This window comes from Sceloporus occidentalis, unplaced genomic scaffold (genome assembly GCF_023333645.1).
Source record: "Sceloporus occidentalis isolate IW3139 unplaced genomic scaffold, rSceOcc1.0.p SCAF_17, whole genome shotgun sequence".
NCBI lineage: Eukaryota > Metazoa > Chordata > Lepidosauria > Squamata > Phrynosomatidae > Sceloporus > Sceloporus occidentalis.
In genome coordinates this window covers 16,143,460-16,170,203 of record NW_028316997.1, presented here as the reverse complement: position 1 = coordinate 16,170,203, position 26,744 = coordinate 16,143,460, and the positions used below count along the sequence as shown (strand labels likewise).

General features: G+C 40.5%; 1 protein-coding gene across 1 annotated transcript; it reads left to right on the top strand.

Moving 5' to 3' along the window:
- Positions 1-5,026: 5,026 nt before the first annotated feature.
- On the top strand, positions 5,027-24,948 carry LOC149302901 (LHFPL tetraspan subfamily member 3 protein). Its single transcript, XM_089482098.1, has 2 exons — positions 5,027-5,429; positions 24,674-24,948. The coding sequence occupies exons 1-2, from the start codon at positions 5,027-5,029 to the stop codon at positions 24,946-24,948; spliced, it is 678 nt and encodes a 225-aa protein (XP_089338224.1).
- Positions 24,949-26,744: the final 1,796 nt, after the last annotated feature.

Sequence of the window (26,744 nt, the reverse complement as noted above, 5' to 3'; positions counted from 1 at the left end):
TAGCATCTTCCAACTCGAAGTCTTCACATCTTGCTTTATATCTGCAACATAATTTTTTGCCCAATACCCACAATGTTTCCCTATGTTCTCTGATGGCCACTTCCACTTCTGCATCTTCCTGTTCTTCATCTTCTGTCTTTCATCTTCTCTCCTCTATCTTTAATCTCCTATCTTCGGCCCCATCTTCGCAGACATAACCTGGGGCAAACTTCCGTCGAAATGGCAGCTGTCATTTTGCCCTAAGGTAAACTTCTGCTCAAATTACTGCACTTTCGCTGACATCCTCTCCCTGATTGGTGGATCGAAGAGAGGACATCAGCAAAAGTGCCAATTTGGGGGGAAGTTCACCAAACTCGCAACACTTTCGGTGACGTTCTCTCCCCGCATTGGAGGATCAGGGGACAGGATGTTTTGGTAGAAGTTTGCACCAGGTTATATCCGCAAACATTTGGAGGAAGATAGAACATAAAAAACAGAAGTTACAAGATGCGGAAGCAGAAGTGGTCAGCAGAGAAGGTAGGGAAGCACAGAGAGAGTAATGGGTTTGCGAATTTCAGGCTAAAATCCTGAGCTTTTTGCTTAGTTTTTGTCTGCTTCATGGGGGGTTTGGTGACTTTGTATGAACTGGTCAATTTGCCAAAATATTTTAAACTTGCCATTTGTCAGAATGTACAGGTCAAGTGTTCAGTTCTCATATAGGAAAGCCTTTGGACATCACCAGGAGTTCTCTGTTGCAGAAAAGGTCCTTGGAACTTTTTGTATTCAGTTTTCTATTCACGCTGGTTATTGATACTAGAGCCACAAAAGTAAAAAAAAAGTGTTTAGGGGCCAAGAGAGCAGCGTTATGTAACATTTTTTTCTATACGAAACACTTTGCAGAACTGCTTAGTTGCATCCATTCTAGTTTGATGGCAAGATATACAATTTAACTGACTTGGTTTTTTTTTTAAAGAACCATAATCACATCTTATTGGAACATAGCAATGTAGGGTAGGGTATTCCCAAATTCTAGAGAGGCAGCTTCACGTACATATCCCCTGATAAAACCAAATTAAGACAGTGGAACATCCGTCAGGCCATATTTAACACTTTTTGTTTTTTGTATCAGGTACTTATGGTTAGCTTAGAGTGGTGGTTAGGGAGCAGTGTTCCCTCTAAGCTGTGCGCATGTGCGCGCGCACATAGCTTTTTTAGAGAGCACACATGTCCAAAATTTTTGCTCTGTGAAACTTTTTGCACAAGAGAAATTTTCTGCGCACGCCAACTAAGAAAAATTAGATGGAACCTTGTTGGGGAGGAATTGATTTTGGTAATTCAGTTTCTCTATACTATGTAGTGTGCATCAGAGGGAAATATCTTGTGTGGAGTCTTCCAGAAGTTTGGTTTTCTTGTTCTTGGTTTTCTGCATTGTCAGATTTGTATCTAATAACAAGTGTCGACAAACACATTGTGCTTAAGCTAATTACTAGACTTGGGCGCCAAGGGGCTCTTCGTGTTCGTCTTCGTGCTCGTCTTCGGCAAAAAAAAAAACTTCGTATTCTGTGAATATTCGCCTGGTCCTGTCTTCTCTTCGGGCGAATATTCGCGGACATTCTTCGTGTTCGGGTTTTCTTCGTTTTCCCCGGTTAAGGGGTTAATACGGGGTTAAAGCCGCTCTGGCGCCAGGAGTTTAAATGTCCGTATGAGCAACTCTATTGGTCGTCAGCAGGGGGCTCGTCTGCCATTGGTTGATGGCAGACGAGCCCCCTGCTGGCGACCAATAGGGTCGCTCGTACAGACTGTTAAACTCCTGGTGCCATAATTGTTCGGCAGATCCCGCTGGTCTCCCTGTTCTATCATTTATTAACTGATAGAACAGGGAGACCAGTGGGATCTGCAGGGTAAGTTGCAGCATTGGGATTTTAAAAGTCTGTACGAGCGACTCTGTTGGTCGCTCGTACAGACTTTTAGGCTCCTGGTGCTGTAACTTACCCGGCACATCCCACTGGTCTCCCTGTTCTATCAGTTAAATGTCCGTACGAGCGACCAATAAAGTCGTTCGTACGGACATTTAACTGATAGAACAGGGAGACCAGTGGGATGTGCCGGGTAAGTTGCAGCATTGGGGTTTTAAAAGTCTGCACGAGCCACTCTGTTGGTCGCTCGTGCAGACTTTTAAAACCCCAATGCTGCAACTTACCCGGCACATCCCACTGGTCTCCCTCCCTGTTCAATTAATTAAATGTCCGTACGAGCAAACAATAAAGTTGCTCGTATGGACATGTAACTAATGGAACAGGGAGGGAGACCAGTGGCATCGGCAGGGTAAGTTGCAGCATTGAGGTTTTAAAACCCCAATGCTGCAACTTACCCGGCACATCCCACTGGTCTCCCTCCCTGTTCAATTAGTAAGTCTGTGCCGGGTTAAATGTCCGTACGAGCAACCAATAAAGTCGCTCGTACGGACATTTAACTAATTGAACAGGAAGGGAGACCAGTGGCATCTGCAGGGTAAGTTGCAGCACTGGGGTTTTAAAACCCCAGTGCTGCAACTTACCCGGCACATCCCACTGGTCTCCCTCCCTGTTCAATTAGTTAGTCTGTGCCGGGTTAAATGTCCGTACGAGCGACCAATAATGTCGCTCGTACGGACATTTAACTAATTGAACAGGAAGGGAGACCAGTGGCATCTGCAGGGTAAGTTGCAGCATTGGGGTTTTAAAACCCCAATGCTGCAACTTACCCTGCAGGTGCCACTGGTCTCCCTCCCTGTTCAATTAGTTAAAGACCAGTGGCATCTGCAGGGCAAGTTGCAGCATTGGGGTTTTAAAACCTCAATGCTGCAACTTACCCCGCCGATGCCACTTGTCTCCCTCCCTGTTCAATTAGTTAAATGTTAAAGGGTTAAGGGGCCGTGCAAGTGAGTCTATTGGTCGCTTGCACGGCCCTTTAACCTATGGATTTCCGCTCCCGTTAACCCCTTCGATGCTGTGTTAGATAACGCAGCATCGAAGGGGTTAATGGGAGCGGAAATCCATAGGTTCGCTGTCAGGGGTTACAAAGATCGTGCGAGTGAGCCTATTGGTCACCTGCAGGGTCTTCCTCTGGCATCAACCAATTGGTTGATGCCAGAGGAGGTCCCTGTAGGCGACCAATAGGCTCATTCGCACTGCCCTGTAACCCGTGACGGAAAACCTGCGGATTTCCACTTCCGGGAATGGTAGACGAAGACAATCACGAAGATCTTCGTGGTGTGTGTCTTCCTCTTCGCCTACATTTTACCGCCGCTGTCTTCTCTTCGGCGTGTCTTCGGAACGAACACGAAAACGCACTCTTCGTGTATTAAAGTAGCGCCGGCCGGCGGCATCAGCACCCAGCGGCCGTTTAGATTATATTTCGGGCGGCCTGGGGGGCAATTGCCCCCCTGCCCAGCCCGCCCCTGGGCGTGGCTTCAGTGTTCTCTGGGGAGATGTAGTCCGCGGGAGCCGACGCCGTGACTACAGTGTATGACTGTAGTCACGGCGTGCCCACAGAGACGGCTCGGCGTGCCAACAGCGGCACGCGTGCCACGCGTTCGCCATCACTGACCTATAGGAACCATAAGTGACCTCCCCCTTATGTTGTGTAAACATATCAGTCAAAATAACTTATTTTCATTGTCGTCCCTCCTGTGCTCGCCACAGCAATAATTCATGCATTTATTAATTTCTTGTAAATTATGAAGTCCATAGATATGTCACACTTGCTATTTATGACTGAATATCACAGACTTCACAATTCCTTCCGAACAGTTTAAGTTGTGCCGCCATATTTTTATTAAATTTTTGTAGGGTGCGCTTTCCCCGTTCTAGATATGCACAAAGGAGGTATGATTATGAATCTATGGGTTATTATTGACGTATGTGTTGGATATGACCTGGATATGAAATGGTTTTCCTGACTGCTAGTGGTCACTTAGCATATCAAAGAATCCAGTATCTATGAGGGGGATACAGGCATATGGTGGATCAAGTAGACATAGAGGCACCTCAACTGTAAGATTCCACACCTTGCAGAGGGCCCTGGTTGAAGTCCGAGCTTCAAAAAAAAAAAAATTATCTTAAAAGACCTTTTGGCACCACATGCCTATACAATCAAATTAACCCCTCTCATACTGAAATTGGCCATACCATCTCTACTGGGTAGCAAGTCCATGTAGGTACTACACAAGTTGGCGTGACAGACACAATGTCAAAAAATTGTATGTGGTGATACCTTTTTTTATTGGACTAACATATTATTTAAAAGAGAAGCTTTCGAGAGTTATCCCCCCTGAACAAGTTAAGCTATTCATTGTTGTCATTGGATTGGATTTCTGGTATCTTTCATTACTGGGTACCAGTTCCTAAGTGACACAAAATCTAGTTTCTGGGTGCCAGGTGTGGGTTTAGTAACAAGCTTCATCATTATTTTAGATGATACATGGATAGGGAGTATCTGACTTAAGCTGGGTCTCTTTCAAATGCAAACAGAAGCACTTAATATGAGATAACACCGCACTGCACCCAGCCACCATAAAACCATAGCACCGCTATATTTAGGCATAGCGCAAGTTAACACCTCACACTTCCCGCGCCCCCTCCTCATCACACGCATGCTGGATGAGCCCACCCTTACGACTTAATAGGGGGATGTACATAGGGGCGTACGCATTTTTCTTGGTATCATCCTGTTTTCAATTTTATCGAGCCATCGAGCCCGCATTGTGTCAAACTCCTGTGCCCCTAGCGGTGGTGCATTCCATTCCTGCCACATTCAGATGCAGCGCTGCGGCGGCTCGCACTGATCATCGAGGGTCGGTAAGGAGACGGCCGGGCAGTATAATCCAGCTGCGCCATCCAGCCAACAGAGGAGTGGGTTAACGGTGCACCTCAATGACGCGTCGTAGCCCAGGAGCGGACCCCTTCCCTTCAGCGGTGCTGTGATTTTTTTAAATTTTTTTTGTACCAGCCCTTAACCCCAAGCTCCATTTTCATTCGGCGGAGAGATGCCACAGGGTGACTTAGCGATGTTGTCCCCGCAGGAAGCGGCCAAGATATACCACGCAAATTACATCAGAAACTCGAGGGCCATCGGAGTGCTGTGGGCGATCTTCACCATCTTGTTCGCAATAGTGAACATCGTGTGCTTCATACAACCCTATTGGATTGGGGATGGGGTGGACACCCCCCAGGCTGGTTACTTCGGGCTCTTCCACTACTGCATCGGCAGCGGCTTCAATAAGGAGTTTACCTGCACCGGCAGCTTTACGGACTTCTCCTCTATCCCCTCGGGGGCTTTCAAAGCTGCCTCTTTCTTCATCGGCCTGTCCATGACGCTCATCATCTCCTGTATAGTGTCCTTCGTGCTATTCTTCTTCTGTAACACGGCCACGGTGTACAAGATCTGCGCCTGGATGCAGCTCTCCTCTGGTGAGTTGGGGCCGGGCTGGTGGGAGGCTGAACGGTGGGATTTAAAACCATTTAAATTAAGGATGGCAAGAGGGGGTCTCACCTGCACCTGCTGCTTCACCTTCAGTAGAGCCCATAGGTCTTCTGAATGGAGCCTGACAGAACAGGCGTGTTCTTCAAGAAGTCCTGCAGCTGTCCACTCTCTCAAGGTGTGCAGGTAACCTGTATCTAGCAAGGTGGGAACTACTGATACCTGAAAGATTACAACATCATTAAAAAGGGAAAAACTTTCCACTAGTTCAAGACTTATTGTGTAGGTGACCCCCATGATATTTTCGTTTTAATATGACATTGTTCTGGTTAACCAATTTGTAGATAGTGTCTTTAGTATGTTAAGTGTTCTTTTGGTTGACCAGTACATGGTGTATACATGGATCCAGAGATTTGAAAATTGTAGAAATTTAACTTTATAATCATTCTGAGGCTGAAATGTACTGTATTAAGGAACACAATATCTAGTTGTTGTTAGTAATAATGAAGACTTTGGGCTTATTGTATCTATGCAACAGTCACATACAGTATACACTGTTGGAAAGGTCCTGTGTGGTCATGGTCCATCTAGGACCAAGGTGGCTGGGAGTCTGGGGTAGAACCATGTATATTCTCATAGAATATAATGAACTACAGCGTTTTATAACTTTGGAACTAAATGTATTTATAATTGTATACTTTCCCAAAGAGTTGTCCTCTTACATTATTAACAGGGAGGGGCATGATATGAGCTATTGTAGGACAAGTGTGCTACTTAGTTAAGCATAGTGATGTGGGCACTGGCTTTTGGAATGCTCTCCTCAAAAAAGGTATAGTAAGTGGGACCCTTGTAAAAGTCTCATGTCCTATATGCAAATCTCCTGTTTTTTAGTAAATCAGTAATTTGTTGGCAAATGTTTGTCAAGTAGAATGACAGATTTGTACATTGTTTTTGTCCTTCAGTGTAGACTATACTATACTATGTGCATTTTTATCTCTGGCAGTCAAGATCCATTCCGATCAGTCTACTGAAAATAGTGTGAGTAGGGGTAAGTGCATCCATTCTGACAGACCTACTTGAGTGTAAAGGAGCAAAGAAGTGCGAGGAACTTGTGTTTTCCCACTTAGACAAATGTGGGCAAATGCTCGTAGATCTTTGTGCCCATCATTAACACAAGGCGAGTCTCCAATGGTGTCACCAGATGTTACATAAGAAGCTCTTAGTTGTCTGAAAAGGCCCCATATAAAATTTATGTTAGGTGTTATGTAGAGATGCCTCCTGGAAATCCTGTTTTGTGAAACTGTGATGTGCAAGCTAACATTTTGGTTCTGTTACCGCCCCATACACATGAATCGCTTGCTTTTTGTGATTTGTCTTTTTGTATATACTCTGTGTAAAAGAATCGATTGCATCATCCTTTAAATTTTATTTTACTTTTCCTGTCTCAAATGTAGTGTGTGTGTGTTGTACCAAGTCTGACATTTGTATTGTGCCATTTTTGAACATAAACAAATAACTATTTGTAATGGAAAAACCTTTTAGTGCTTTGCACAATATGTAAACATGTTAAAGCAAAATAAAGTAAAAAAAATAATGTAAGCAATTTGGTAATTTAAATTCCGTTTAGGTTTCCAAAATATGTTCTTTTATAGTGAAGAGTTGCTATTTTGTGTAACGGGGGGAAACATTTGTTTTACTAGCGCTACTAACTTGTAGTTGTTGAGAAACGCTACTTTTAACCCATGTGATGAAAAGCACCATTTATTTGTTGAGCACTGTTTACCAATAGTACTAGATGCAATAACCCATCTAAACCTTATTTAGTTTTAATGGAGGTGAATAATGCGTGGTTTGTGATTTAATAATCTGTTTGAAATCAAATCCGCAGGTGTAGAAACTAGATGTCGCCACAATGAAAGCTTTTGGAAACATCTGCGCTAAAGTGATTCAATGGGGACCGTAGACAGACTGTACATACATAGATGCATTTTAGTCAAGTTTTCAACATGATCAAAAACCATGTCTAGAAATGTAAAGTCGGGTATTAACTCATTTAACACGCTTAAAAGTTAAAACAACTAGCAAATGGAAAGGTTTATTTAAAAAAATCATATTTACTGTTCGCTACGAGGGTCTTTTCGTCTTGATTTCATGCCAGCACAGGTCTGTTAATCTTATTGGTGGAATCCCTATGAAGATGATTATATTGAACATCTTCCTATCATGTTGCAAATTTAAGATAGAGATAATTTCCCAAATTAAGATTGACAGATTTCTGCTGGCATAAAGTCCAGACAAATTTACATGATGCCCTTCTTGTACATATATGGGAGGATTCTGCAGAATCCCCCAAATGCATTTCCCTCTTTCCCTGCCAACAGCTATTTTCTGTGCACAAAATGAATTCACCTGAACACATATCCTTGCACATGATATACTTACTTACAGTCAGGTTCAGCAAGGTCTCTGTGAAAGTGTGCGGCAGGCGTCTAACAAGACAGAACGCACTCCCAATAATTTCAATGGATGTATTTTCCTGCTACATATTGGCTGCTTCAAGCAACCAATCCATTTCACAAAACATAAGAACATTGAGGATGTGGGAAACTGCAGCTTTGCAGCCATAACTTCTCTCTAAGGTAAGTATATCTTTCTGTTTTGAACCCAAATGTGAACAATGCATATAAAAGTACTTATAAAATACTTTCATATGAATTGATCATTTAGTGGACTCACTAGAAGATTGGAGTATCCCTTTAAATTTTATTTACACTTAATTACGACTCATACACATATGTAAAACAGTTGTAACATAAATACGATTGTAATTTGTACGGTTTTATGGCTAGTTTAGCTTCATCGAACCTAATTCTCAGTTGGCTGCTTTGATCTGTATTAGACAAATGATCATTTTATATTGAAAATAGCATTCATTGTTACCAAACATGTACATATAATTGAGCAGTTAGCTCTTCTTCCTTGATTGTGTACTAGTGGGAATAGTTTTTACTTTCATAAACTTTTTTGTCCAGATTTTGGGTGGCTCATTGCCAAACGAATTGAGACCAAGGTGTAGGCTACAGTTTAATCAGGGATACAACACATGCCAAGATACTAGGTTATCAGATATTATGCAGCAAAATATCTTGATTGCCAATGCATCCATGTTTTTTTGCAGAAGAAACTCTATAGCAGGGGTGTCCAACATGCGGCCCACGGGCCAAATGCGGCCCGCGGGACCTCGAGGTGCGGCCCGCGGGACCTCGAGGTGCGGCCCGCGTGAGATCGGCAGCCAGGATCACAAGAGCCCTGCTGCTTACTTGTGGGAGGGTCTATTGTCCTGTACAGTGGAAGCGGGAGGCCACGCCCCTGTGAGCGGCATCGAGAGCTGTAGTGCAGGTAAGGGGGTGGGGGAGGGTGTTTGAATGAGTATGCGTGATTGAGGGAATGAATCTGTGAATGAATGAATTTGTGTGTGTGATAGCATGGATGTGTAAGTGCTGGAACCTAGGCATGATGGGACTGTGATTGCTGTTAGCAATCATACTCCTATCATGCCAAGTCAGCCAGTACATGCTGAAACCTGGCTAGCTGCCCCCTTGTGTATTGATGCTGCCAGCAGTATGGGGTCTGCACTTACAGCCACCCTGTACCAGCATGTACTGGCTGACTTGGGATGATAGGAGTGTGACTGCTAACAGCAATCTGCTAACAGCAATCACAGTCCCATCATGCCTAGGTTCCAGCATTTACTGGTTGTCTGGGTATAAAAAGAGTGTGTTATCTGTTAGCAATCACACTCCTATCATGCCAAGTCAGCCAGTACATGCTGAAACCTGGCTAGCTGCCCCCCTTGTGTATTGATGCTGCCAGCACTTGCAGCCACCCTTTACCAGCATGTACTGGCTGACTTGGGATGATAGGAGTGTGATAGCTAACAGCAATCTGCTAACAGCAGTCACAGTCCCATCATGCCTAGGTTCCAGCATTTACTGGTTGCCTGGGTATAAAAAGAGTTTGTTTGCTTTTAGCAATCACACTCCTATTATGCCAAGTCAGATTGTTGATTTTTTTTTTCCAATTGTGGTGTGTTAACGCACTAAAATTGGACAAAAAATACAATAACTATTAATTTATATATGATTGTTGACAGCACTCCTATCATGCCCAGCCAACCAGTACATGCTGGAATCTGGGTATTGCTGTTAACAATCATAATATATAATTTTTTTGTACAGTTTTGGTGTGTAACTTACTTTTATTAAAAGTGTGGGATTTTTTTTTATTATTTTTAAAGGTGAGGGGGGGGCGGTCATTTTCGTTTAAGTGAATCCCTAAAATAAATAGAACTATTTCATTTTTATTTATCCAGAATCCTGAATTTGTAGTCACAAAACTTTGTAGGCCCAGAAATCAGTGAGAGGAAAAGTAAAGATTTTGTGTCATTATACTTTATTTTAATCTGCATATCTTATTAAAGGCCATATTTTCTCACAGTGAAAAATGAGTGCGGCCCTCGCACGTATACAATTCTGATTAAGTGGCCCACTGCAGAAAAAACTTGGACACCCCTGCTCTATAGGCTTGTTCATTGATATTGCCTAATTAATGCACACCTCAACACCCCTTATAGTTTAGTAAAGAAAACAGCTGAATGTATCTGATGAAACCTTGGGGAACCATAACATACAGTGACAGGAAAAAGTAAGTGAACCCTATGGAAATTCCAGGATTTATATATAAATTTGTATTGAAATATCATATCATCTTCCTCTAAGTCACAATAATGAACAAACACAATCTGTTTTAACTAAAAAAATTATTGAATTATTCTTGTCCATATTTAATTTGTCATTCAAACATTCACAGTGTGGGTTGGGAAAAGTATGTGAACCCCTTGGCTAATAACTTCAGCAAAAGCCAAATGGAGTCCAATCAATTAAAAGAGATTGGAGGTGTGTTTTAGAGCTACTTTGACATTAAAAACACAATAACATTTTTTCTCAAGAAGCATCTGCTGATGTGAACCATGCCTCACAAAAAAGCTCAGAAGACCTAAAATCAGAAATTGCTGATTTGCATAAAGCTGAAAAGGGTTACAAAGTAATCTCAAAGAGTTTACATATTCATCCATCCATGAGAGATGATTTAGCACTGTGTCTGCTCTCCTTAGTTGAGAAGCCCAGATGACTCCAAAAGCACAACGCAAAATGTTTAATGAGGCAAAAAAGAATCCTAGAGCAACAGCTAAATGTTTGAAGGAATCATTGGGCCTAGTTAACATCTCTGTTCATGAGTCTACCATAAGCAAACATTGAACAGGCATGGAGCCCATGGCGTGACACCACAGAGAAAGCCACTTCTCTCCAAAATAAAATGTTTTGTGGACTGATGAAACTAAGGTTGAATTGCTCAGGAAGAACATGCAGCACAACATATGGCCTAAAAAGGGAACTGCATATCAACATGAAAAAATAATCTCAATGGTGAAGTACGGGCAAGGAATCATCATGATTTGGAGCTTCCCTGCTTTCTCATTGAGGGGACAATAAATTCACAATTTTATCAAGATATCATGTAGGATAATGTCCTCCAGCTGAAGCTCATTAGAATTTGGGTGATGCAGCAGGACAATGACCCTAAGCATCGAAGTAATACTGCTACAGAATGGCTTTAAAAAGAAATTCTGCCTTTTGGAGTGGCCCAGTCACAGTCCAGACCTTAACCCGTTAGAGATGCTGTGGAATTTCCTCAAGATGAGCCACTCACACCAGACATCCTAAGAATATGGCTGAGATTAAACAGACCTGAAGAATTTTAGACCATTCTCCCTTACAGAACTGTTCAGCTACCCGAAGGGATTGTTTGATTTTATTGCAGCCAAAGGAGGTTCAACCAGATATTAAATACAAGGGTTTGCTAATTTTTTCCACATATTGTGTTTGTACATACTTGTGATGTATGAATGAGATCACATTTTATGAACAATTAATGCAGAAAACCAGTTCATCCCAAAGGGTTCGTTTACTTTTTCTTGCAGCTGTATAACTGTAGCTAACTTTCTCTTGTTAAGTGTAAGTTAAAACATTGAGCTTTACTCATACTTAGTAGGAGCATGGTTTAGTAATTCCTGTTGGCTCAAATTATGTTTTTTAATGTAGTAAGTATTAATAAAGTGAGTAGCACCAAGTTAAAACATTTACATAAGAGTTTTTTTTATTTTTATTTATTCATTACCTATTTGTACCAGACATGCAATAGAGGGACATTTACTAAGATAATTATTCAATGCAGAAATAACATTGCAATCAATGTTGCTGACTATCTCTAAATCATATTATTATTATTCTGAATTCTGGAGTAAGAATGTGACATCTGCAAGAAAGGAACAGCAGAAATGTTCAAAATTATTTAAAGAAGTTAGAACATATTTCTGATCTATAACTTAAATTATTTAATGCCAGATTATCTTGGCATTTATTTAATATTGTAATGAAGCAGATGGTCAGCAGTTGGAATATTATTTTAGTTTTAGCAGTTGCTAACCTTTAAATGTGAATGTATCTTTATGATTAAATGCTATATAACATATATTGTACAAAATGTGGAGCCTGGATATGAAAAAAATAAATGCTGAATGATTAATTATAATAATAAAATTGTATTAAGCAAAGACCTACTGTTGAAAATTATCTGTACAGTAATTAAAAAGATTTTTGTGCTCATGTTCATAGGGAAAAGTGAGTTGGGCCCTTAGTCTACCCAGGTGAGTATAATTACTACAGATAAATTTAAAGACCCCTTTAAGGTAAAGCCTTAAAATTGACATTGTGAATTCATATTGTTAGATTTTAATAAGTTATCTTAAGGATAATTTAAATTATATGTAAACGTATAGCTTAAAGGGAAATTCCAGCCATCATTTGCACTTTAATGCATATGATAGTTGTGTCCTTTTTTTAAATTCTCATTTTCTTCCTTTTGCATATTTGCCTCTTTCCCTGCTTGCCATCTCCTAACCTTGCAAGAGGTGTGTTCTTCCAAACTGAATCTAAATTAAACAGCCGCGCGGCCACCCACTGACAGATTCGGCCGCGCCAGGGCCGTCTTTAATGCAGGGTTAAAGCCTGCACCACCTGTGATGGGCCCGCAAAGATGCCATTGCAGCCGATACAGCAGCGTTTTAAAGCGGCCGCAAGACACACCAGCCGTTTTAAAATCATTAAGAGGCCGGTGTGTATGCACCATGCCGCCCAGTGCCTCAGTGACGCTTGAAGCTTTCAAGACGCTACGTGCCGCTCAAGGGGGCGGGCCACACGGAACAGCTCCTCGTGACAGGGAGAAGAGCACGTCGGAGGAGAACAGCCTGCAGGGAAGGAAGGCAGCATAAAAAGTATTAAAAAAAAAAATAATTCTTGTGATAGGTGGAAGGGGGCCCATATTCAAAGGAGGGCTGCCTTGGGACAACAATTAAATACAAAAAGGGGGAGGCTGGGGGTTTAAGTACACAACAGGGTGGTTTGGGCATCACATAAATCAATACACAAAGGGGGGGTGTAGCTGGGGGCAATACACATGGGTACATTAACCAGTACGAAATTGGGCATCAATACACAAGGCAGGGGGGCTGGCTGGGGACATTAATAAATCAATACACAAGGGTCTTGGGGCATAAATGCACATGGGGCAATACACAAGGGTGTGGGGGGGAATACATTAAAACTAAAGGCTGGCCTAGCTGGGGCATCAATACACAAGGGGGGAAACAGACAAAAATAAACCAGTGTGGAACCCATTTTTTATGCTTTGTGTAGATTAACCCGTACTGATGTGGGTGTTGGTGTGGCAGAGCCTGTCCTGGTGTGTGTGTTTGGCTGTCGGTGTGGCAGAGCCTGTCCTGGTGTGTGTTTGGGTGTCGGTGTGGCAGAGCCTGTTCTGGTGTGGGTGTTGGTGTGGCAGAGCCTGTCCTGGTGTGTGTTTGGGTGTCGGTGTGGCAGAGCCTGTCCTGGTGTGGGTGTTTGGCTGTCGGTGTGGCAGAGCCTGTCCTGGTGTGTGTTTGGCTGTCGGTGTGGCAGAGCCTGTCCTGGTGTGTGTTTGGGTGTCGGTGTGGCAGAGCCTGTCCTGGTGTGTGTGTTTGGTCCTATGTTTCCTGGCCCTCGTGAATTTGTAGTCACTTCAGAGGACAAAACTTTCTAGGCCCAGAAATCAGTGAGAAGAAAATTAAAGGGTTTGTGTTATTTACTCTGTTTCAATCTCCATATTTTGGACTAGTGGCAGTAAATTGTGGTTTCAGACATCCCGTCTATGATTTTTTTAAGTGTACTGATTACTCCCAATCCCATCACATTACATCAACATGTGTTAGAAAATCAGAAAAAGATGGGCATGGATGGTGGGCTGATTCGGTGGCGCAAAGTGCCACTTGACTAGACTTGCCCCCCAGGCCTTAGGCTGCCAGCCCTCCCCTGGTCGTGCACTACAGATCTGAGGCTGCAGCTTCTTCCAACAGTAAATTTTTTTCTAAATTAATTTTCACCATATAGCTTAAAATATGCTGAGTGTTGCCTTTCCTGGCTGGACCTCTAACACTCCATATATGAAGCAAAAACATTTTCATAAATGATGCATTTTGCTATCTTTTACAATATGTGGCCTGTGTAAGGATGTTGGTGCCATTTGTGGATTAAGTATTTTTTTTTTATAAGTACAGCATTGGCACTTAAACAATTTGGTAGATAAGCTAAAGATAATGATTAGCGGACCTAGAAAGAAAATACGGTTGGCTTTCCATCCTAATCATCGAGCGTACGCCACATTTATTTTATTTGGTGTGTGTAACATCATCAGAAAGCAAACATTAATTAAGTATTAACATATATAGGAGTTTTCCCCAAATACTCTAGGTTTAACAGAGGTAATGTTGCTGTTTTTACTCTTGCAGGTAGCTCTCTGTAGGTTAACAGGTTAACTTAAAACAATCTGATAATAACATTAGTGTCAGATCCTTATCAAAAGTGCTTTTATTCAACTGGAATCTGTAGACTGGCTTTCCCAAAATCCTCCCCTGTGTACCATGTCCATTTCATAATTATAAAAAAATCAAGTAGAACAAATATCTTTTTTTTTTTCTTCTGGCCTTCGTTGCTTCTGTTTATCATTCCAATAGAGAGAGACTCTGCAAAATGCTGATAATATTCACATTCCATGAGCCGGTAAAGCTCAATCATTCAGTGGCCTACCAAAATGAATCCAATTACCTTTGGAAGTTAAGCCGTTCATTTAGAATGCAATCAAATTCATAACCTGCGTGTTCGTGACAATGCATGAGTGTAGTTGGGTAAAAATTATTATAAATATAAAGATGAAAATAAGTGCACACATTATAGAAAAGTAGAAAGAAAATTGCAAACAAAATAAAAATAAGAGCCAAAAACATATTTTACCTGTCTTGTTATTTTAGCATCTGTTCTTCTAATGTACCATTGGGTTTATCATTTTACATTATGTTTCCTCATTTTGTTTGTACGATACCTGAAAGAATAAAATGGAAATCCAAAACACTGTTTGCATAACTGTCCCTTGGAAAGTATCTAGAATAAAGAAAGACGGTTCACCACTAGTGAATGGAAGTGATCGATTATTATTATGCAGGATTTGTGGAATTATTTCCGTGGTAGGGTGAGACATTGCGTACTCTGTAGACTTGATGCGTTGACATGTCCTTTAGGGCATTTGACTGTAATAAAGCTGCACTCAGCCTCGATCTTAAAAAAAAAAAAAGATGGAAATCCTGAGTAAGAATAACAGGGCTCACATCGTAAAATAAGAATGGGCAAAGCAGTGGCTCCTTTAATTTTGCACCTATTTTTTGAAAAGGGATAAGGTTTTAGATTTATACTTTTAGATTACACTTAAATATGTCTAGCTTTGTTGAGGCTAGAATTATTTATTTCCTTGCATGTGCCTTAAGCCATAGAGGTCATAAATTGAACACTTCTATAGGGTGTCATAATTTACTATACATGGGTTTTATAGCAAACATACCACTAAGAGAAGTTTAAGCTTTCCAATTTTAATTTTAATTTCTTTCATTCGAAATATCTTTTAGTGATCAAAATGCAGATGAGAATAACTTAATTCAGCACTGTGTGTGCTGAATGCGACGTGGATCTGATATTTTTGTGTGTATGACCTTTTAGCTGAAAATGTAAGCTTTCAAGTACATTGTTTTCAATCTTTTTTATCCAGGCTTAAACATACAAAGATGTATGGAGTGTTGGTAAGTGTATACATAGAGCTTAATTCTTCAATGCTCCTAATGAAAAGAGGGATGTTGGCTGCATGTTAATGGGAAACCATATGATCCAATTAATAACCAACCTCAGAAACATACTTTACTATACAAGAGTGTATACTTAATTAAAGCTGAAACCCACATATGTTATACATTACATTGTATTGATTAAAACCCCTCTTAATGTAACTTGTTGATAAATATTTCTAAGTCTTCAATGAAACAAGGTAGGCATGTTTCTATAAAATGTCTCACTTTTTATATGATACAGTGTGGGGCTATATCAGAGTGGACTGATCTAGTTTTCCTGTGCACTTTATAGTGCATCAGTTGTCATCTCTTGGAAAGCAATATAATACTCACTGAACTTCATGTTGGTAGAACTAAATGCATAGTATAGTAGACTATAGTATGCATAGCAGAAAGTGGTAATAAATACTGGTCAATCCAAAAGATAAGAGTAATTATCATCTAGCATAATTCCGCTTGCATTTGTTAAAATTGAGACTTTATTAAGTATTTTATGCAATGAAAATGTAGAACATCACATTGCTATTTTTGTGGTCTTCTGAAACACAGCCCATCTCCATAATAACATCCACATAAATTATTGAAATGTACCAATACAGGATTTTGAAATGACTTTAAAATATATTTAAAAAATCATTGGAGCTCCTTGCTGTTATATATTGATCTCCGTACGTGTGAATGAGAGAGCACAGTGTACTTTAGAGCTCATTTATACAATCATGTGGATGTTATTTTTTTCCACTACATGATCATGGACACATCTGGGTAAAACCAGACTGGACACCAGGGATCTTTAGCTGGTGTCCCTGGCCATCTTGTTGATGTCTTTCACAGGTCCTCTGTGATGTAACAATCTTATGGAGAGTAATAGAGTGTAATTATAGCTCATTTGCGGGGGCTTTTATTAGCTTCTTCCACCCAATAAACTGGAGGAAGGGAATAAAACAATACATAACAATTTAAACCAATAAACAGAAGGATTTACACAAAGCAACCAGTAGAGGCAGAATAGTGAACAACTTCTGGGAGCCTTGCGTCCCGTCTCCTGGCACTTTAATATGTATTGTTCAACCTGATAAAAAAAACAACAACTAAGCAGCTGTGGGATGCTTATGAGAAAATTCTACAGAATCTTTCCATGCATTTACTAAGGGAACGACACAAAAATGTAAAGGTGACACACCTATTATATTCATTAAAGTGGACATGATGCAAGTGTGTCCCTTCTGATTTGTCCCTTTTTATTATAAGACTACTCTCCACTATTGGGGAACGTGAGGACTGAAGTGTACCTTTAAGTTACTTTTTTATTGTAAAGTTTAATAATATTAATATATACCCTTTTGACTTTTCCTTGTTTTGTTGGATTACACTCAGTTAAAATTAACATTATGAACTCTTGTGAAATCCTAGTTCAGTCGTATTGCATTTGTTCTAGATGTTAGGATTTATAGTCAAAATATATCCAAATCAATTGCTCTAGATTAGCTGGAAGCAGCCTTCAATTACATACCTAGAAATTAGCTAGTTAGGGCTTTTCAGAAAGCAGCCAAATGACAGGTCGCAAGAAGGATATTTTTTGTATATACAGTGTGCTAGTATCTGTTTTACATCCTCATTCCACTGCAATAAATGTAGGGATTGGGGATTCCAGATAAATAAAACCTAAAGTAATGCAATTTATATTTACTGTAATACTGGAAAACAAAACTCTTCAGTCATTTAACCAGATTTTGCTGAAGTTTACAGTTGAAAGCCAGAATAAGTTTAAATATTAGGCTTTCCTAAGCCAGCCAAGCAATCCATTGTCATAAGTGCGTCGAGTGCAGCTCTAATTAGGACTGCAGGTGTTCCCTCTAGGAGATTATTAAGGAGCTTGACGTCTGCAGTCTTAGCTTGGAAGATTTTACTTAATGAGATGACCACAGAGATTCTGGGTTTGAGGCTTCGAGCTGTATGAGGTGTGAGGGATTGCTTGAATATAATGTGCTGAGAACTACCCTATGTTCAATGTATTTACATAATGCCACATGCTGTGAAATGGTTCTTTTACATTTTTTCTCAAATGTGATATTTTTACTGCTGTCTCAAGCTCTGATGTGTAGAATAAAAGTCTAAACCCTCAGCGAGGCATAGAACGTAATGGTATCATTGTTGGTGAGACACATTACCACAAATAAATTGGGCATATATGTGTGTATGATTATATATATTTCTATAATAGCCCTGTTAAGGTGGGGCTTAAACGACTCCGTATGCGCATAATACATTGGCACCTCTCACTGAGTGCATCAACTTTATTTGCTGTATATACTTTTTGTTTTTTTAGCCCCCCGGGCATATTGCAACTGCTTCCAGTCTATATCTTTTGTCTATATATATATATATATATATATATATATATATATATATATATAAAATATATTCGTCCTATACATACACATTGTGTATTAGCCTGGGTCTGGAAAGTGTCAGACAGTATGATGTCCAGGAATCATATTCAAGAGGACAGAGGCCACAGACAAAGCTTGTGGGGGCACCATCCAAAACAAGTTTTGTTTTGTTTTTGGTTTTCCCCTATAAAACTGCATGACAGCTTACTGAATGTCTGCCCGTAACCAACCAGCCATCAGGCAAGATAGTATAAAAATAATATATGCATTATGCCTTTGTGTGTGTCTGTGTATCAGTGTGTGCACATACATGCATAAACACACATAGACATATTATTGTTTTATATAGCGCCATCATATTCCGCAGCAATGTACAATGGATAAACGAGACATAACAAGCAGTGCATAACATCACACTAACAAGAAGTACAACCTCATGAATACTTACAAAGACATCCCCACGTACCTACACACACACCTGCATACACACTGACTGCCGTAAACACCCAGAGTATATATCTTCCTGTAGCTGGGGGCCCTCACACAGTAACCATGATTCCTGCATTTTCAGTACAAGCAGAGATCCATTCAGCTTCCACTAGCTGACTGCAACATGTGACTAAAAAGGAGCTTGTCACAGGCTGATATAGGCATCATATGAGAGGAAGTAGGAAGCTTACTCTGCCATCGCTGAAAACATGCCCAGGTCTCAGTGCTGTCCTCCACTGTTTGCATCTGCATACTGTGTCTTCTGCTGCCCGCCACTTCCCGATGGTGCCATGATGCTCCCAAGGTTTCTGTCTTACTGTGGCTTCCCACTACTACTCCGCTATTCCTTTTTGCGGAGTAGTCTCCTTCCTTTTTGCCCCCCCCTTCTGCCTAACTTATTCTTTACATGAGTAGGCGGACGTGACCCTCATGTCCGCCTTTGTCTCTGAATTATGATGTGTGATGGTTTGTGATGTGTGATGATTGAAAGGTGTAACGAGATTGATTTGTGATGGGAGACATATAGGATGGTAGTGAGGTGTGCCAAATGATAGGTGGGATGGAAGCGACGTGTGATGAGGAGAGATGTGACACGCAAAGAAAGAGAATAGACAAAGAAAGGGGGAGTAAAAAGAAAGAGTAAAAGAAGAGAATGAAAAGAGGGGGGAAAAAGAAAAATAGGGAAAAAAATGAGAGAAATATATATATATCACACACAGAGTATGGATACAAGTATTGGGACACCTGACAATAACACCAACAGGGATTTTTATGACATTGCATTCTAAATATGTAGACATTAATATGCAGTTGCTCCCCCTTTTGCAGCTATAACAGCTTCCACTTTTTGAGTGTTTTCTGTGGGAATGTTTGTCCATTCATCTGTATTTGTGAGGTCAGGCACTGATATTGAACGAGAAGGCCTGGCTCACAATCTCCGTTCCAGTTCATCCCAAAGGTGTTGATGGTCAGGGCTCTGTGGTGGGCCAGTCAAGTTCATCCACAACAAACCCATCCGACCATGTCTTCCGGAGGCATGGCAAATAAAAGAAAAGATCAGGGTTACAAGAAAGCACCAAACAAAAGATAGAACTAGCACCATGATCTAACAATTCAAAACATATGATGGTTTAGTAAATTATATGGCCATAGAATGTAAGCTTACCACCACTTAGAAGTACTTCACATCAGGCAACACTAACCTAAACTAAAAAGCAAAATTCGAAAAACTAAACCAGGAACAAAAAACCAAGGTGCTTACCATATAGTAGTTAAGGAAAACAGGAGAACAGGATGGGGCAGGTTAAATCTAAAGAACCGAGAAGCTACTACACCACAGACATACAGGGAACTGAATGCACACTATTGTGTAAGCATGCAAAACATGGAGCCTGGCAGAGGGATGGAAGACAAAGAGAGTGAAAGAGAAAAATGGGAGAGAAAGAGCAGGAAAGAGAGGAGGTGGGGACAGAGGGGTAGAGAAGGGAAATAGAGAAAAAGGAAAGAAGGCGGAGAGAAAAGGAAAAATAGACTTTTGAGCACATAATTTCAATGACATGTATGTATGTATATATATAGATAGATAGATATTCACTGTGTAAAGGCACACGCAGTTATAATAACCCTGTGGCCCAGTTTGTATACGGTTTACTACTACGGAAACCTTGAGTTAGGGAGATCCACGTTATGCTATAGCCTTTCAAAATTTGTGATGATTGCCTAAGCCCTATAATATAAATGACTGTTCTAACTATAATGTGGGTTACAATGTTTCTAACAGGTTGATAGCATTGGCATTTCCTCTAGAATTTAATGGGCAACAGAGGTACCAAAAAAAAAGTTTTACATAACATGCCACTTTGTTGTGCTTGGCAGAATCTTTCATTACTTAAGTGAGTATTCTGTTGGCATCTAATTTTGTAATTATAGCATGCTTGAATACTTAAGGTAATAGAGTACAGATCCATGCTATTAACAACATTTAATGTGAAGGCTCTATCGGATTGAAAAGATGGAGTTAGGAACCTTGTGGAGAAACATCACAAATGTTAACATGCTCCATTTCATTTTCAGTAGAGAATCAAGAAAGTAGAGAACATGTCACTATCACATGCTCATCTGAGTTCAAACCTGACCATAACACTTACAATCATACAACAAACCTCCTTTTTTTAAGGCATAAAGACTCCAGAATACTCAAATGAGACAGTACCCTAGGTCCTAAGGGCCTCATTTCATTTTCACAAATAAACCAGCTAGAAAATGTTTTGTTTTTTTAATAATGTTAAATATGTTCTTGTTTAGTTTTTTAAGGGAATACAGTAAGAATCTCTGCAAAGACTGATGGTGAAACCACTGGCTGCATCAAACTCAGTGGAAACAATTGCTAACTAAATTGTTCATGTACAGTTTTATTTCTTCAAATTAAGAAAATATTTTACGTTATATATGATCAACACATGAAATCTTAATTGGATTATTTTAGGAAGATAAACTACTTTGGATAAATATTTTCCCTCTTTGCCAATGACAAATATTATTTCACACATACCCCCCCCCCCCCTTAATCCCAGGCAGGTGAAGTTAAAATAATTAAGTAATTTACAAAACTAATACTTGGCAGATGGAAATAATCTCTTTGGTCTGAGATTTTTAGATGGTGTACGAAACTGGAAATGCAGAATACAGTCATAGATGACCTAGCATTAAATCACTGAAAAAGTTTTGAAATGTTTTAAATGTATTTATTTGGTCTTGTAACGTTAACATAATGAGGGTTTGTCTTGTTTCTTAGAATTATACTGCCTGAAGCACAGTATTTTAACTAAACTGCAAAACTACTATGCTACTGAATTACAAACTGTATATGATGGAATACAGATTGTTTTTAATGAATACATGAATTTAAAAAGTATAAATACAAATAAACCTACACCTCCTGTTTTTTTTTTCCTGTATATACTGTATAAATACACAGAAGTATTGGGACACACCCAAATAGTTTCAATTGGCCCATTTCCACAATTGTAAAAACTCAACCATGCCGTCTGCATTTACAGACATTTATGAAAATAATGGGTCATTCTGAAGAGCTCAGAGAATTCAAACGTTGTGCTGTGATAGGATGCCACCTTTGCAAAAAGTCAGTTCGTGAAAATTCATCCCTGCTAGATGTAAGTTGTATTCCTGGAAAGTGGAAGCATTTAGCAGCAGCAGCAGCTCCACGTGGAAGACCGCGTAAAGTCACTGAGTGGGTCACCATGTGCTGCAGCTCTGCTGATTTCATAGCTGAGGAGTATCAAATTTCCACTGCCATTAATATCAGCAGCTGTGTAGCTGGAGCTTCATGGAATTGGTTTCCATGGCTAAGCAGTTGCATTCAAACCTTACATCACCACGTACAATGCCAAGTGTCCGATCGAGTGGTGTAAAGTGCACCGCCACTGGACTCTGGAGCAAAGGAAACATTTTCTGTGGAGTGACATATCACGATTCTCTGTTTGGCAGTATGATGGGCGAGTCTGGGTTTGGCGGATGCCAGGAGAACGTTACCTGCTTGACTGCATTGTGCCAACTATAAAGTTTGGTGGATGAGGGGTAATTGTATGGGGCTGTTTTTCAGGGGTTTGGCTAGGCCCCTTACTTCCATTGAAGGGAAATCTTAATGCTTCAGCATACCAAGACATTTTGGACAATGCTATGCTTCCAACTTTGTGGGGACAGTTTGGGGAAGCACCACTGTGCCCCAGTGCACAAAGCAAGTCCCATAAAGACATGGTTGGATGAGTTTTGTGTGGAAGAATTTGGCTGGCCCAGAAAAGGGCCTTATCTCAACCTCATCAAACACCTTTTGGATGAACTCGGAGACTGCAAGCCACGCCTTCTCGTCCAACATCAGTGCCTGACCTCATAAATGCTCTACTGTGGAAATCTTGTGGAATGCCTTCCTCCGAGAGTGGACGCTGTTATAGCTGCAAAGAGTGACCAACTATATATCAGTGTCTATGTATTTAGAATGCAATGTCATAAAAGTTTTGTCCATATAGTGTATGTGTGCTCTCTTAATGGGAAGTGCTTATACTGTACTAATTTCTTTTTATTTATTTAAGAGTAGTAGTAGCATCTTAAATGGAAATTCAAACCAAGAAGTATATAATGTATCAGGAAATTTGATTCAGTTAAATTGTACCTGCTGAGTAAAATATGATTTATACCAAGATGAAGATTTTTATTAGGGCTGCAACTAACGATTATTTTAATAATCGATTAGTTGGCCGATTATTTTTTCGATTAATCAATTAATCGGATAAAAAAAACAATATGCAAATTTTTTGTTTATTTAAAATAATTTAATGAACTGGATGTTAAAAAACAACTTAAAATTTACATTAACATTCTTATTTTGTTATGATGTAATAAAAAAACAATATTTTCAAAGTACAAAAACCCAAACATAATATTTATGAAACAAAATAACCCCAAACATTCTATAAAGAGGTGGACTATTACTGTTCAAGAAACTTTGCACCCAGCACTTTGCACCCGGCACTTTGCACCCAGCCCTGGCACTTTGCACCCAGCACTTTGCCCCACCCCTGGCACTTTGCACCCGGCACTTTGCCCCAGCCCTGGCACTTTGCACCCAGCACTTTGCACTCAGCCCTGGCACTTTGCACCCAGAACTTTGCACCCAGCCCTGGCACTTTGCACCCAGCCCTGGCACTTTGCACCCAGCACTTTGCACCCGGCACTTTGCACCCAGCCCTGGCACTTTGCACCCAGCACTTTGCACCCAGCCCTGGCACTTTGCACCCAGAACTTTGCACCCAGCCCTGGCACTTTGCACCCAGCCCTGGCACTTTGCACCCAGCCCTGGCACTTTGCACCCGGCACTTTTCACCCGGCACTTTGCACCCAGCCCTGGCACTTTGCACCCAGCACTTTGCACCCAGCCCTGGCACTTTGCACCCAGCCCTGGCACTTTGCACTGTGCCCCTGCACCAAGTCTCCAACTCTGCCCTGCACCCAGCCCTGCCCCCACATTCTGCCCTGCCCCCACACTCACACCCTGCACCCACTCTGCTCTGCACCCACACTCACACTCTGCCCTGCACCCAGTCTCCAACTCTGCCCTGCACCCCCACCCCCACTCTGCCCTGCACCCAGTCTCCTGCCCTGCCCCCACACTCACACCCTGCCCTGCATCCCCACCCCCACCCTGCCCTGCACTCAGTCTCCTACCCTGGCCTGCCCCCCCCACCCCCACTCTGCCCTGCATCCCCTGAAACCCCACCCCCACCCCCGCGAACCGCTCTGTGCGAATGGAGCCACTCGCACAGAGCGAACCGCTCTGTGCGAACGGAGCCACTCGCACAGAGCGAGCCACTCGCACAGAGCGAACCGCAACTAAAAGAAGGCGCGTGTAGCGGAAGCGGGGAACGCTCGCGGAGGTAAGTAAAAGGAGCCGAGTGCTCCAACAACGAATCGATCACTCGATTAATCGATAACGGAAATCGTCGACAACGATTTCCGTTATCGATTATTATCGATTTTATCGATTCGTTGTTTCAGCCCTAATTTTTATTATAGATCTGCCATCCCCCTTTCTCTTCTATCTCTCTCCCCTGTGTGTGTTAATGTATAAGCTGCCTTATTAGGTGCTATGGTGTTTTATTTATGGACTGCTACATTTTGACTATGGATTGCTTTTGTCACTTTTCTGCTCACCATAAATGCCCTTAATTTGTGTCTGGCAGCAGATCCTGGGCCAAAGAGAACTCTCTGTAAATGGTCATAGATCTCATGCTTTCTCATTTTGTATAAAATTGCATGCTTAAATCATGATTTAGTGGATGATCTGTCCATGATTGTACACTGAAATGCAATTCCTATAATGAGTATTTTAACTACCGTATTTGACGCGTTTATTTGCTCCGCTAACAATTTATTTTTTTATATATATTATATTATATATATATTTATATGTCATCTGAGCGTTTTATACATTGTCCATTTTCTTTTCCTGCAGCTGCCTGTCTTGTACTAGGATGTATGATCTTCCCTGATGGTTGGGATGCAGATGAGGTTCGGCGTATGTGTGGTGAAAAGACAGACAAGTACTCTCTGGGTGCATGTTCGGTGCGCTGGGCATACATTCTGGCAATCATTGGGATTCTGGATGCCCTCATCCTCTCATTTCTAGCCTTTGTTCTTGGTAACAGATTGGACAGCTTAATGGCTGAGCAACTCAAGCTGGAAAGTAAAGGTAGGACTTCTTTTTTTATTAGCTTGTGTTTTGGGTAGCTCTACATGTGTTGCTTTATAATTAGGCAACTTTTTTAAACTTAGCCATTGGCTGAATGTTACCAGAGCCCCCACAACCATCTCAGGACATTGCTAAGGTTATGTTTAGTGACATAAAAGGAAGAAATAGAAGAAGAAACTGAGACGATTTCCTTTGTGATTTTTAGCTAGGAAAATACATTAAAATACAGGAAAAGCTAGCACAATACAATATCAGTTTGTCTATGAAAAGGGAACCTCATTCCAAATTGATGGAATGATTTATACAAATGGGATGTTTACTTTATCTGATACAAATGTTGCATATCCATGGTCTTTGGATAATATAAATCCTTCTATTCTCGTTAATTCCTAATAAAATTTGGGCTTTAAACAGGTTTTATTTATTTTTTATTTTGTCATCTTTAACTACACAGTCATTTTCTTCATTTATACAGTAGAATTATGCAGTAATACGTATACTGTTGCCCAATAGGCCATTATTGAAAGAAGCTTCATATAAAGGTCCCAACGTATGAAGTAAGAATATGGAAAAATATAGTAGCTATTAATCCAAGAACTAATATATAGCCCTATTGCACTTGCCACCGTTATGTTCTCAATCTTGCCAAATTTCAAGGGCAGAGCTATGGATCAATCCATTAGCCCAGGCTTTGGTGTTGGAAATGACAGATAATGACAAAGGTATGATTTAAATTCAGATCACATCCCCTCCATGGGTAATTTAGTGAGTAATGTCACAAAATGTTGAAGGTCAAGGGCATTCTGGTTCTGTCCACACTTTTCGGAAGCAGTAGGAGCTGATGGGGACACTGCAAAGAAGAAGAATGTAAACAGCAGAAAAAATAGTTTTTATTTTTCCTTAATGCTTGCTTTATTATATGCTGCAGTATAAGACTGAAGAATTGTTCATTTACCTGCTAAAACAATAAAGGGACACTCATAGTAACATATTATGGTAATTTAGGTTGAAAAGATACACAAGTCCAAGTTTAATCTTGCTGTAGATACAGAAGAAGGCAAAAAATCATATAAAAGTGATTTCTATTTCTGAGGGGGAATCCTTCTTGACTCCAAAACAAAATCTGATTTTTCACTGGATCGACAAGATGTAACTAATCCTATAACTGATTATACCCCTGTATATTCTTATTTGTGAAACCACCCAGCCCATTTTTAAAAACATCTATTGAATTCAACAGTAGTGAATTCCACATATTTATTGTTCTTACTGTCAAGAACCTATTTCATTGTTTTAAGTGAAAAATCCTTTATTCAATCTGAATGGATGACCTCGGCTGGTATTATGTTTTTTATTTCCTTCCATGTGAGTACATTCTCATTATAAACATGTTAAAAATGATTTGATATGCTTGAATGCAAGAATGTGATTTTCATCAGGTATTTAGAATAGGTAAATCTTCAATATGGTAATGCTCCTAACAGCTTTTCCTTTGGCTACTCAAGCATTTTCCTCCCAGACGGTGGTACATAATTCACAGCTGGGCAATACAAACAGTATTTGATGCAAATTAATATATAGGCTTTTTATGTTTCACTCTAATCACTTTGTGTCAACAAACATTGTAACAGATGGAGTGACAAAGAACAAACTCAAAATGCTGTTAGATGTCATATCCAGACCAGTTTAATTGTTATAATTAAATATTAATATGTGTATGTGTCAAAATTTCCTTTCAAACTCTTTAGCAAAAAGACTACTGGCTCCTCTACTAATCATCCGATTAGTATGTGGAGTATGTGTAGCCGAAAGTATGTGGAGATTAAGCTATAGT